Below are 14,768 nucleotides of genomic sequence, written 5' to 3' on the forward strand. Positions count from 1 at the left end.
CCCAAAATTCAGAAAAGTCATATTCTTGCTTAAAAACCTTCATCTTCAAAATGAGACTTGATTCATTAAAATCGTTGAAGAATAATTACGTCTGTACTTATCGTCGGTATAAAAAACCATTATAAAATCAGGGATGCGCTTTGGTACTATTATACAGAATTTTACATAATAACATAATCAGAGAATGATTTGATGAATTATTTTTAATTAATCAACTATGCCGCCCTAACCAGTAAATCAAAGTAATATTGAAATAATAATCCATTTGTTATGCATTACGCTAGATATATCTATTTTATCACATTTATAACAGAATTGATTTTTTTTTTTTTTTTTTTTTTTTTTTTCTTTTTTTTCTTGTGTAAAGCAAATTTGTGTAAAGTATTATAGATACATATTAACACTATATGTATTATACATACATATAATAACACTAAGAAAAACATTAAATCCAAATATAAATGGTAAATGTTTAAATATTTATCACTAAATTATTCCATATATTCTGCTGGAGAATTTTTAAATATAATCACAGTGTATCGGTAAGTTCTTTCCCCTTTCTTCAACTATACACAAGATCACTGATGGTGGAATCAACATTAATGAGAAAACAAACCTGAAATTGAAAAATATATTGTAAATATATACGTGTAGATGTGTAACACATAAGTAACGTTTGTAAAATCATATATTCATAGATGGAAAGTTTTGTTATCAATTAATATACCTTGAACTAACAGAGGAGTCTAACATTATTCCAATAAATTGGATTTATAATTCAGATTTACTTTGTTGTTCTGTGCGGGTATTCATATTCTTTAAAGTTGGTTTTAACACTGAAAACATCTTTTCTGTTGCAGTAGGATGAATGCTCATTTGCAATTCCGTTAAAGATTCTTCAGTCTTCAAAACAAAATAACAATATTTTTATCAATAAATCAATAATCTAAGGAATATTATCTTGAAAAAAAAAGTATAATATTCAATGAAAGTATATGACTTACTTGTCTAAGTAATTGTGCAGCAGTGTGTAAAACTCGTTGCCATTTTCGTACCTCTACATTATGCAAACTTTCTTGTTGCTGTAACAAATTTATCCAATCTTCTTCAGTCTTTGGGGTGTTCCTATAGATACGAAAAATATTTCAAATAAAAGACATTCTTCGCAATACTATCGAAACTGATCTTGAATTTTAAAAGGAAATTATAATCTGACAAAGCATTTATTAAAAATTCATCAAAATCATCTATCAAGGTATATGAATGTTATATTAATAAGGTATGCACTGTGTATCAAACTTACTATCAGCTAATACAATACAAGCTTATATACGTGTATATATATATATATATATATATATATATATATATATATGTATATATGTATATATGTATATATGTATATATGTATATATGTATATATGTATATATGTATATATTTAAGGATTCACAAAGTACCTCAATTTTTACGTACTTAAGAACATGTAAATCCATTATTGTGTAAGCTGCAGCTTCTTCCAGGCCCCATAATTTGTAATACAATAACCCATTGATTATCATCAGACATAATACAGCTACTAGAAGCATTGAACTAACTATCATGCCTGCATCGCTTCTAGTACTGGCACCTGTACAATTAATCAGTATAAACAAATGGATATTTTCTTTACATTACGTTACATTACATTACATTACATTACTTAGATTACTAATACAAAACACTAGAGAGATACTTGTGTATTTCATAATACCATTATTATTGTGTATATGTGGCAAATCTGTAGGTAAAGATTGATGATTGGGAGACATATTATCTGGCGAGTGATTTTGTAATGCACTTCCTGCGCATGTTGCTCGCCTTCTTCTACGTGTTTTTCTTTTTAATCCTGCACTTCCGATACCTTCTTCACATTCTAGATTCAAAGCTTTTATTATACTACTAAAATAATCATCGAGTCCAGCCCAACAACTTTTTTCTATCATACCTATCACAAGCGGATTTAAAAATTAAACAAAAATATATGTAATATTATAAATATTGATTCTTAAAAAAAAATAAAACTTACTTTTCACGAAAGACCAAACATTCTTCTTATATTTGATTTGTGAAAATATTGTCAGGCTCGTTTCATTGTCCGATACGCTATTCATACAATAATGAGTTAAAACACTAAAAGAATCTGCATATGGGATACCTGCATTTGTGCATTCTACATCGATGCAATAAAGATGACCTGGTCTGCTGCATGGCAACATAATCTAAATGAAAGATGAAGTACGACAGATTTGGCATTATTTGAAGTTCAAGATCGAATTTATACAATCGAAATTTATCAATGGAAAATCTAATTATTTATTAAAGTAATTTTCTTTTACTTTATACCTGCGTTTCCATAACTTGAGAACTCCTTGGGCCAATTGTTTGAGTTAATGATACTGTCATAGAAATCGTCCTCATTTTTTGACCAGTCTGATCATTTTGTGTCCATGCAGATTGTACCAAATCTAAAGCAATGAAACCAGCATATCTGGGCTTTAATTTAGTATATAGGCAATGTATATTAGATTAATCGGATAGTAATTAAACTTAAAAGTTTTCGTCTGATCAATCTAATATTACAAATATATTACAAAATACATAACAATATTTTTATTTTTTCAATTGTGGAACATAATTTATTGTTTGTATTACCAGTGGTCTTGCGAGCAGTGTGAAAATCCAAAAAGAATTTTGAATTTGTGAACAATAAAGTGAACAACTGGTCAATGTGTATAGGGAAAATAGTTTTATAGAGTTCACGACCTTCGTGCGGAGAAGTACATTTCATACCTCCACGAATGCTCAGTTTTGCTAAAACATTTTTGTTGTTGTTGTTATAGCCAATAAATAAAGAAAATAGAATAAAACATACAGACAATATAAATATAGATATAGCCATTACCGGTATGCTTTTCAGCTTCACTTTCTGTCGTATCGCTTAGATCAGTTGGATCAAGAGTTGGATCTGTTCTAGGTTGAGGTGGAGGTGGAGGTAAAGATACAATTTGCTCTTCTATTTCATTAATTGGTTCTACAATAGGGGAAGTTGAATTTTCCATGCTTGCACCTTCCGCCTACGTTTTTAAAAGACGAGATATAAATATATATATAATTCATAGAGTTATAAAAAAATTGATATTAAATATATTACTTCAGAAAATGATTCCACGGATAATCGCGTTGAAAATTTCTCTTCGTCTGTAGCTGCTAATGGTGGTACATAATCTTCATCGTCGGACGTTAATCCTAATTCATCCCCATAACTAGTGTGAACAAGTTGCCACATTTCAGCCATACTCATTGGCTAAAGGGAAACATGTAATAAAGAATAATAATTGCTAATTAATTTTATTTTGCTTCTGTTCAAATATAAATCCTTGCATATATTACATTTTATCATTATTAACTTTATGATTCAATGTTAGATATTATTTCAAAATTAACTTAGATAAGATCAAGATAAAACTAATATATCAATCTTTCCTAGTAATCTTTTCTGCTTCTACTACCAAGATAATATAATATAGTAAGGGATTGGTGTTACTTGCATAAGTATTGGGTTGGCAACTAAGTGATTGCGGATTTTGTCGTTTCCTTATTATTTGAAATCCGGCAATCACTTAGTTGCCAACCCAATACATAAATATTATTGTAGAACCTACTTTATGAGTAAATACATGTAAACTAAAAGACTTTTTATAGGATTTCTTTTATAATATTAAATTGATCCTACCTGACCAATCAGAGCATTTTGCCAAACACGGAATAACATCAAATATGTCTTATCCCTCGCACCGAACGAAGTCAAGAAAAATTTGTCACTAACAGTGCATATTAAGATGGCATTGGGAATCACAAGCGCAGTTTTTTCTTTGGTAATAGATGTAACGTCTTTCCAACGTAGAGATACCAATGTTTCCCACATGAAAATATTGGCATAAAAGCACACGTAGTTTTGAGAGACATAAAGCCTTCCATGCACTAATATCTCGCGTTGTAGGGCACAGGAATAATCTAAAAATTTCATTTGTGTATGTAAAATCAAGCATAGAATTCATAAGGAAAATAAAGAAATCATTTCAAAGGAATAGAACTAATTTATAGCATAGTTTTATGTGCATCCATTTACTATAAACTTGTATATTAACAATTATTAATTGATTTAATTTAAGAGAAATCAATATATTTAATTGTACAGTTAAAAAAACAACTAAAAGTGTTATATTAATTAATTGATTGAACATTGGGGACTTTATGTAACAATATCAATAGAGATAATTTGTTCTTCTTGGAACTTCGTATTATATTTGAAAATTTTTCTTTTTGTGCAATTATACCACGATACCATGTATATAATGCATATACATGGTATCGTGAGTACTAATATTTGTCTAATTTAACAAATATAATGTTGCAACATAAATCCCCAAGGCATGTTATGGGTATAAGCTATTAACTTTTCTTCTAAATTTTTAGGATTAAGATCTTACAAAAGTTCATACTTAAAAATATTAATCAGATGCACGTTTATACAATGTATAATTTTTAAATGAAGAGAAATAAAAAAACAAAAAAAGAAAGAAAGAGAAAACTTTTAATCACATCTATTTCTCTTAAAACATAACGAAATAATGCCATATCTGAACAACAAAAGCAATGTCAGATGAGGTGGCAGGGGATAACTTACTAAGGAGAAAGATGATAGATAGAGATGTATCACAATCTGATTTGTGGATTCAGGATTCTTCTATAAAGGTTCTACAATTGATATAATCTCGCATGAATAACGCTTAAAGCTATAAAAAGTGTAAGAAATATTTTAGAACTTTGCTAACCCTATTGACCTGCTTTTATTGTATCCCTTTTTTATATAAATATATGTTCTTTTGAAAAATTCAATTACTTACCTACAACTAATCTTTCATCATCTGGAACATCTTTAAATATCCGTTTAAAATCTTCGGACCGAGATTTGTACGTTGGATATAACACGTGGTACCATGATTTCTTTTTGTTTCGATCTCCATTCCTGGATTCCTTTTTAGCTTCATGCGTAGAACTCTTACTATAATCGACTGAATCGGACGACTTATTTATCGCTTCCTAAGTAAAAAATAATAATTAAATGATATTTCTAATGTTATTAGAACAAGCAAATAGAGGAACTCATAACATCGATATGAAACATAATATTACCTGTGACTGATCGTCTGATTTATTAGCACGAATTGATTCTTTACTCGAGTCAGAATTTAATCTAATATATTCTCGTCTGCAATGAGCTTTAGGACTTGGCCGAGGAGATAAATTAGGACTAGATTTAGGGCTACCACCTCCGCTATTTATTGTTTCTTGAGGTATCTCCGTTGATATTCCATTCCCTACATTTGTTGCACAACTCTGATGTCCCAAATTTGATGAGTTTATACTATTGATTACATCATGACTAGACATTAACAGATTTTCAACTGATTTATTCCTATAAGAAACAGTTTTTTTTTAAGTCAAGCTTTATCTCAAAGAAAAAAAAGAAAAACAAATAGAATCGTTTGTGTTGTCAGTGATATAGCTAAGAATGAGATACAGCAAAAAAGAACTCATATCAAATGGAGTTAGTATAATGCATTGAGAAAACTTGCATATGAGAATACATACATGCTTGATACAGGATATTTTTGTATCAATTCCACTTTATGGCGCTTAATATATACACAATAGCATTGTCGAATAATTCAGTTGTAGAATATGCCACCCATTGAAACTCCAGAGTATTGCAAATTAATTACACAAAACAAAGCGTTCGTGTTAAAGTACAGTAGAAATGATTACAAAAAAAGAAAATATAACATATATTTATTTAAAAAACAAAATAATTATTCGACATTTAGAAAAGAATCACCTGCCACCGTAAAAATAGACATATTTCAAAGCAAGCAAGCTGTCACGGTCAATGCAAATAAGTTGTCATCGAACAACTTTAAATGATATATGACATTGTTACTAAGAGTATTGAAGAGTTTATAAAGATTTCATAATAAATAATAATGATGTCTAGAGTTTCAAAAAGAAAAACAAATACTATTTCTGAAATACTATTGCCACTATAAATCACTGTTCTTTTTTTTCTTATTCGAACGTAGAAGCCAAGTTAAATACAAATTCTCAACCGATTAATTCCTTCCGACTGAGCGGCCATACTGATGCTCGCCATCTATCAGCGACATGACTAGCAAGACCTGTATTCAGTGCTACCACTTGTACTTATAAAAATAATTTTACTAATATAAGGCAGCTAATATGGCGCTACCTTGTTACAATCTATATATGTATGTATGTTACATGCATGTGAATTAAAAACGATTGTAGATTTTATTAAGCTCAAATATTAACATTACAATAGATAAGATGAAAGAAACAAAGAATTAACGAAAGAACGACTACGGCCTTGCGATCGGAATTATTGAGATTTATCTAACAGGTAAGAGACGACCAATCACATAAACAAGACTGTAACAACAATTGATTAATCAGTCCTTTTCCGTAACTTACATTTCAAGGCTACCATCTTGTCTACTTGTATGATATTATAAAGTCCAAAAAAAACTATTCATTTAATAAAAATGAAAAAAACGGATCATATGTATGCATGTGTGTGTGCGTGTATATATGTGTGTGTGTGTGTGTGTGTGTGTGTGTGTGCATATGTATATGTCTTTGTATATATATATATATATAGCGATAAAACAATCAGTTAGATTTCATCTTTAAAAATTCCCTAAAGAGAAAATCGTCAAAAAGGATAAGCGTCAGTGACATTTATTTTTAGACAGTTACTCATTCGGTCAGTACATACGAGAGGTCAGTGCACGTCACGTAGTTAGCATTCAGAGTTAAAAATTTGGTGAAAATTTATCTGATTTTGTGCATAAAAAAGGAGTCTTTCCTGAGACTCTCTCGCGGCAGAACATTGGGGGGCAGTGCGCGGAGGTCTCAGGTTTAGTGAAAATTCGTAATTTACGTGAAACTCTACTCGAACAGTTGAAGAAGTGATCGCGTATACTAGGAAAGTATTCGCGGTGTCCTATGTAATATTCTGGTGTTGCATTTGAAAACTATTCTTTTTTTAAAGCATTGCCGTCGTTTCGACGTCTGTAAAGAGCAGACGGACCGTACGACAGGTTATGTCAGCTGGATTGGCAGGTGCTGTCTCAAATCAGGTCAGTGTGTTGACTTGCTACCACACTGCTACTCTGCACATTCCTTTCACTGAAGCAGCCATTCTAAATTTTCTATATTTTTTCATGCAACGGAATGCAGCGGATGAAAGGGCAAACCAACAATCAAGGTAAGACCTTTTTATTGTTATTACACTTTTTACGTCGCTCTTTTGACTTTTGCGCGTGTATGTCGAGTTATACTATATCTACCTTTAACGCATGTATGTGTGTGCGCGCGCACGCGAGCGCGACACTGTCGTGTACACGTATAAGGACGTATACCGTATCTATGTATACATACATAATATTTGTATTGTATATGCAACGCATTATGTGTACATTAAAATCTTACAAATCTGTATATTCATATTGTTTAATTTTTCATTAGATAGGACATTAAATTATCTAGAATAGGCATATATTCGGAAAAGAAAATATATAAAAATAAGAAAAAAATGGAAAAGAAAATGGTTCTAGAATTTGATATAATCTGCATGTTCTCCGCTTCCTTCAATTTAAGTAGTCCAATAAATAACGTGTGAGAGAAAGCTAATAACTAATAAATTGCATGATAAATACGCATATATATCCTTGAAAAAGTATATTATTTATACAGATACCTTTCAAGTTTTAATCTTATGTTATAAGTAGATGTTACAATTTTGTGCTTTATTTGTAATTATTTAATATCCGTGTATGTTTATATATTTTAAACTGTGTATTCATTGAGGAGAGTGAAAATAAATCCTTCCTTTTGCTTTATTATATATATATATATATATATATATATATATATATATATATATATATATATATAATATTAGTTAATAAAATATAAGAGAGATCATAGAGTATGGCATTTCAAATTGTTTACACATTCTTACGTATCTATTTTTCAATGTAATTTAAGAACATTATAATTTCATTCACTCAGAAGGCTACTTTTATTATAAATAATTTTGTTACCTTTGATTTAGAAACAAACAATATCATATCTATGCACTCATCTGCACTTGAGAGATAATATAATTGCTTTGATAAGTATATTGACATTTTCTATACTGTATTAATGTTATTTTTAACACATATGTATTCTCAATATCATAGCTGTCAGTATAAAATATATCGTGGCCTGTATTTAAATTATTAAGAATTATACGATTCAATAGTAATATTTTGGAGACATTCTTATCAAGTTAATTTATAACAATATGTTCTCTAGTAAGCAATGGTCCCAAAGAACATCAGCAACAGCAACAACAATCAGAACATGCTGCTGGAGAAGATACTGGATTTGATTCATGGAGAGGAAGTAACAATACGCAACATCATTCGAGTTATCCAATTAGTACTGGTGATCCTTACAATCAATACTATGCGAGCACGTCATTTCCTTACCAAGCGTTTGGTGCTGGGGATGGTACCTGGTCAAATGGAACAGATCCAGTTGCATTTCTCTCTGGATATGGAGGCCAAATAAGTCATGATGCATATGGTATGGATGGAATGTTCTCCGCGAGTGCTGGTGGTGGTTTTAGTACATTTGGTCAACCTGCCTTCAATTATTTCCATGGAAATGGTGATTTTAGTGCTTGGAGCACACCTAGAAAAACTCGCTACGAAGATTATTATCAAGCACCAAGGGGAAATGAGAGTTATCCAACACCAAGTAGCGCTGCTATTAAGACTATTGAACAAAGTGTACAAAGCTTATCGATTGGAAGTGGGGAGGTTCCAAGACAAGATCAACAAACAACATCTAATCAGCAGATAAAATCAGAAGCAAAGGAGCCAAGAAAAGTCACTTGGGCAAGTGTTGCAAGTCAACCTGCTAAACCAGTTCCTCCACTTTCATCGTCTCAAGGAATGAAAAAGAAAGCTGGAATGCCACCACCGCCCATTGTACCAGGAAAACACAATATGGATATAGGAACATGGGGCGAAGGAAAATCATCTGCTCCTCCTCCTCCAACCGCACCACCGCCGCCGCAAGTGCAACCACCGGTTCCGCCACCTCCACCACCCGTGCAAAGACAGAGACCACCTCCTCCGCCTTGCTGGAACAGGCAACCAACAACTCCTCCGCCACTTCCCCAATCACAGATCCATATGCCAACCCAATCGCAACACCCGCAACATTCACAGCACCAACAACATCAACAACATCAGCAACATCAGCAACATCAGCAACACCAGCAACATCAACATCAGCAGCATCAAACTCAACAGCAGCAGCAGCAACAGCAACAACAACAGCAACAGCAGCAGCAACAGCAGCAGCAACAGCAACAGCAATCACAACAGTCACAACAGTCACAGCAACAACAACAGCTTGTGCAAACACAATCTCATCCTGTTTTGGACGAACTCAAAGTGAAAAATGATTATAATCCGGTAGAATTTGATCAGACTGCACCTGGAGCTAGGTTTTTTGTAATTAAATCTTATTCAGAAGATGATATTCATAGATCCATTAAATATGAAATTTGGTGTAGTACGGAACATGGAAACAAAAGACTGGATCAGGCATATAGAGAAGCTAGCCGCGAAGGTGCACCTTTGTATCTTTTTTTTTCTGTTAATGGATCTGGCCACTTCTGTGGAATGGCTCAAATGGTTTCTCCTGTCGATTATCAAAGTAACAGCTCTGTTTGGTCTCAAGACAAATGGAAGGGACAATTTAGAGTTCGTTGGATTTATGTCAAAGATGTCCCTAATGGGGAATTACGACATATTAAATTAGAGAATAATGAGTATAAGCCAGTAACCAATTCGAGGGATGCACAAGAAGTTCCTCATGCGAAAGGTGTAACAGTTCTGCGTATATTGCATACTTATCGTCATTCTACTAGTATTTTTGATGATTTTGGACATTACGAAAGAAGACAAGCAGAAGAAGATCAACGCAAGGCACCTTTGAATTCTATGCAACATCATCATCCTTCTTCCAACCATAGAAATAGAGGACATCCTGGAGATTTGTCACGAGATCATCATCAACACTCTCAACATCATCTTCATCAACATCAACGCAAGGTAAGGATTGATTTTAAACAATGGTCATTCATAAAAGATAGATAACATACTCTTATCTCTTCCTCCCCGTTATTTTTAGGATCGAGATGGTGGCCGTGGTAGAGGCAGAGGAGTTTCTCGTCAGTAGCAATGAATACAGCTGAAAGCTATTATTATTGGCAAGATAAATGAATGTAAAGGAAGAACGCTGCGGCTAATTATCATCTTACTCCATACGTTCGCTTTTCAGGATTTGAAATGGGCCTTGTCTTTCCATCATGGAACTCACTCTCCATTCCGAGGCCACTTTCTTTTATTAAATGATTAATAATACATATGATAATTAGCGTCGCGTTAGCGTAATAAATATTATGTAATAATAAATATTACGAAGAAGAAGATAATTCAGTCTCAAAGGATATTGGGTAAACTTGATGACGGTAATAAGTATCTAGTGTGGTGTTGCGTGTTATTCGTCGAAAGGTGTTTCTTAAACGTACAAATTAATAAAAATGAAAGGAAAAAAACACAGGATATGGAACAGAAGGAAAAAAACTGTAATACATGGACTAATTCTTGTAAAATGCTTAAACTTTTGTTGAAAATGTAAAAAATCTACGCGAGAACAATATTATATCAAGTGTCATTTAAATTAATCAATGTTCTAAACGTCAGTGGACATATAATCTGGTGCCTGCAACTGAGAGGGCTTTCCTTTCTTTGTTAAAGGGATGCAGGAGCTTATTCAATGTTCTGTTTATAATCATTATGCTTGACCATTGAATGATAGCTATAGTTATTATCAACTGATTGTTTTGATTCATCTATTACTCTATTAACCATGGACTGCGAAAATGGTTCGAGATATACAAGGAAAAATAAGGGAGCGAGGAAGAGGAGATGGAGGAGGAGGAAGGGGTAACAATATTGTGCAGTTACTTTGTTGTAACTTAAACGATAATATTGATGATTATTATTTTACAATGTGACATGTATTTCACGAAGCAAGATTCTTATTGTTAAATATGTTACTATAATTTCTCTTGTGGTATAGTATAATCTCTACAATGGATAAAAAAATATATCTTGCAAATTAGAATTATTTCTACAATGGAACAGATTTATTTTGCATTTTTCTATTAGGCTTAGATTATTATGTCTAGATCATCTCTATCTAAAACAATGCTTTTGATGAAAGTGCTGCGTATTTTAGAGAACAGTAATCTATATTATCTATCAATTTTACAATCTGCAAGTGCAAGTAGTAAATCAATATTTTAGGCAACTAATATATATATATACATATATATATATATATATATATATATATATATATATATATATATATACATATACATATGAGTGTGTATATACACACACATACGCGCGCGCACACACACACACACACACTCTCATACACACACACATATATATATACAAACTTACAATGTAAAAAAATATATTTAAAAAGGAACGATTCCTTCCTATCTTTCGTTATAGCTTTACTTGTGGTTATTGGTTAATTAAAAACTGGCTAATTAAATTCTCGGTAATATCTGACGGTTGTCTAAAATAGTATCATTAGATTTCTGCTTCAGTTTATTTACATCTAAACAACTTATATTACATCGTTGTAAGCTATTTCCCTTTACCAAACAATAACATTTGTATAGACTAAAGTGACTTTTATAATTCATAGTTTATGCAAAAGTGATAACACATTTGCAATAATCAATAATTATTATTTACCTTCTGCAATATATAAATACACACAGTATCAGTAATATTACGATCTTGAGTTGGATCCACTTGTTAATGTCAAAGAAATATTCCTTTTTAGTTTTTTTTTTTTTTTTTTTCTACTTTATACATTTTCAGAGAAAGTTATTAATATATTCTAAGGATCATGGGATTGTAGTAAGTTAAATAATTTTGATAATAATATTTAAATAGAGTGCATGAATGTTAGTTACATTTGTTGCTTAATTCTAAATATTTGATTCTGTTTTACCATTGGCAAATACAAATTTCTCTGTATTCTCTGTGATAGATAAAAAAAAGAAAAAAAAAAAAAATATAAATATTTAATGAATTTGTTATAACTAAATTAAGGCAGTGACGGAAGATCTCATTTTGTGTTTTACAAAATTTCTTTTGTTGTTCCTTGAACATCCTGACAAATTTGAGAATTTGTAGGAACTTCATTCTCCATTTCTTTTTCACCAAAGATGTCCGCGTCGTGTTGTCTCTGCTGTATTTTCTTTGTTTCTATCATTATATCATTTTGAAGTAGTTGTTGCTGTGCAAAATAATTGCGCATATTATCACGTATCTGCTGACAAAACTTTTCAGGATTTGCCTCCATATAACGATATACAAATAGATCAGCGCCGTTTATAGTAAAGTAATGATTAAAAATATTAATTTGGGCTCCAATAAAAAAGTCTTGCGGCGTGTAATATAATGGATTATCTCTATCAGTTCCAGGTTTTGTAACGAGCATTGCTTTCAAGAAGCATCCTTCGCGACGACCAGAATTGCGCTTTTCGAGCTCTTGTATTAGCACGGTACCTTCGCTTAAATTGTATTCTAAAATGAAGTCACGATCTTGATCTTCAGGATGTACGTTATCCATCTTCATGGAATAACGTAATTTTCGAGGGAAATTAGATAATTGTCGTATAACATCCTTTTTAGGTGGTTTAACTCTAAAGGATAAACAGCTAGCGTATGTGTCCTCGGGGGTTCCAAATTTGATATGCGGAGGTACTTTAAATTCAGACAATAGCTTTATACGGTCATTAGGTGGATCAATAGGAATATTGTTTGGCTGAATTATCCTCAGTACTTCCGAATAATATTTTCTGGTAAAAAGGTCACAATCGTATAAAAGAAATTGTCTCCCAAATATATATACAGTCTCACCTATCTAATATATAAGAAGGATATCGATTCAATTTAAATCATTATGCTTTAAAGAATGTAAAATTACTTGCTTACCTTGAAATCCTTTGGCGTATAATACTCTATTATCTCGGGATCACCGTATTCCATGTATATCCCTGGATAGGACGATGGAAGGTATTTCCAATTTTTTGGTACTTTTACTTTCTTTAAAAGCATTGTTACAGGATCCTTTCCATCGTTTGGTTTATGAACCTCGCGTATAGCTATGGTATCGTCCATCAAGAAATACATTATTTGATAAAAATCGTCATTCCATTTGGCGTTGAATGATAAAATCATTCTATCATATTCTAAAAAACGTCGCCTTGTATCATCGGGCATTCGAGTAACGCATGCCGTAGCTTTAACTTTCATTTTACGATCTTCTATGTACGGATCTATGGGCGTGTCTTCTTTATCTCCCACATCTATACCCTGACTGCTCAAAAATTCTCTCGTAAATAGATCACAATCAATAATATGATAAACTATCCCGTGGATGCCTGTAAGTAATGTAAAAGTGTAATTATAAAGGTATAAAGAAGTGTATATCAGTCTAAAAATGATAAACTATAATACTGTCGATTGAATATTAATTTAGGAAAATTCATTAAAATGGCTTAGACTTACATATATCTTTACCAACATTAAGATCTTTCCAGTGGAAATAATCGCCATTGATGGTTTTCGCAACTCTATTACGCTTCACAAGTTTACCTTGCGAAAAGCCAGCATTTTCTATAGAAGGCTCCGTTACGCATAAAGTATCGTCCTCTAAGAAATATATAATGTATACATGACGTATACGAAAATGTTCGTTCGGAGAATGAAAAACTCCTTGACGAAAAAAAGCCTTAAAACGAAGACACTTTTGCGCGAACAATGCGTAATGTGGTACAAATTGTTGATATCCGTAATCACGTACGCGACCATACGTTAACGATGGATCGTATCTAAGTTTAATATATCAATCATCATAATTGAATTAATGTTAAGAAGTTAATGAAACTTACGGCAGACTTTGTATTTTTTCCTAAGAATTGGTAAAGCTTGAAATTTCTTGATGATGATCTTCTAATAACTTACTGTATGGGATCTTTCTCCTCCATATAGGCAAGAGATGCAACATCGATAGGTCTTCCTCCAATACCGAATTTACTATCGCTTAACACTCGAAAACCATTTGAAAAGTCAAATCTGTGCTTGAGCCTGTAATCTTGTATCTTTAGGAATATTAAACACATCATTATATTGTTGTATTAGAAAATAACGATTGCGCCTCGTCACATTTAGCAAAAGAAAATTTGGAGAAACTTACACTTGGATCACGAAAACTATAGCCGGGTATGAGAGGTAAGCCTTCCATATTAAAAATTAAAAATATATACGGAGATAAAAAGACGGCCGAAGATTACTGTTAGTATTTTATGTAATAGAACTTCTTTAATACTGGAGAAATTCACTTTTCTAAAGAGATGCCTATATATATATATATATATATATATATATATATATATATATATATATATATATATATATATATATATATG

At 31.8% G+C, this 14,768-nt stretch overlaps 3 protein-coding genes across 7 annotated transcripts; 1 reads left to right on the plus strand and 2 right to left on the minus strand.

Moving 5' to 3' along the window:
- Positions 1-185: 185 nt before the first annotated feature.
- On the minus strand, positions 186-6,607 carry LOC124424552 (protein Aster-B-like). 5 transcript variants are annotated; one of them, XM_046963784.1, is made up of 14 exons: positions 6,590-6,607; positions 5,237-5,519; positions 4,948-5,143; positions 3,774-4,054; positions 3,192-3,344; positions 2,943-3,114; positions 2,693-2,851; positions 2,384-2,505; positions 2,067-2,259; positions 1,752-1,985; positions 1,475-1,628; positions 1,005-1,125; positions 728-903; positions 186-616 (listed from the first exon to the last, which is right to left on the minus strand). In XM_046963784.1, coding segments are annotated over exons 1-13 (2,202 nt in total). In that variant the 5' UTR covers positions 6,592-6,607; the 3' UTR covers positions 186-616; positions 728-771. The 5 variants fall into 5 exon arrangements, with proteins under 5 accessions (XP_046819740.1, XP_046819742.1, XP_046819741.1 ...); XM_046963786.1 differs by lacking the exon at positions 6,590-6,607 and adding an exon at positions 6,120-6,249; XM_046963785.1 differs by lacking the exon at positions 6,590-6,607 and adding an exon at positions 5,940-6,226.
- Positions 6,382-12,056, plus strand: LOC124424553 (YTH domain-containing family protein 3-like). Its single transcript, XM_046963788.1, has 5 exons — positions 6,382-6,518; positions 7,170-7,257; positions 7,358-7,385; positions 8,480-10,293; positions 10,373-12,056. Exons 2-5 carry the CDS (start codon positions 7,222-7,224, stop codon positions 10,418-10,420), a joined length of 1,926 nt encoding a protein of 641 aa, XP_046819744.1. The 5' UTR covers positions 6,382-6,518; positions 7,170-7,221; the 3' UTR covers positions 10,421-12,056.
- Positions 11,189-14,722, minus strand: LOC124424555 (EF-hand domain-containing protein 1-like). The gene is given in 5 exon segments (XM_046963789.1): positions 11,189-13,201; positions 13,273-13,721; positions 13,849-14,171; positions 14,305-14,476; positions 14,479-14,722. Coding segments are annotated over 5 exon segments (1,839 nt in total). The 5' UTR covers positions 14,585-14,722; the 3' UTR covers positions 11,189-12,412.
- Between the last annotated feature and the right edge of the window lie 46 nt (positions 14,723-14,768).

This window comes from Vespa crabro, chromosome 6, assembly GCF_910589235.1.
Source record: "Vespa crabro chromosome 6, iyVesCrab1.2, whole genome shotgun sequence".
In the NCBI taxonomy this organism is placed as follows: Eukaryota; Metazoa; Arthropoda; class Insecta; order Hymenoptera; family Vespidae; genus Vespa; species Vespa crabro.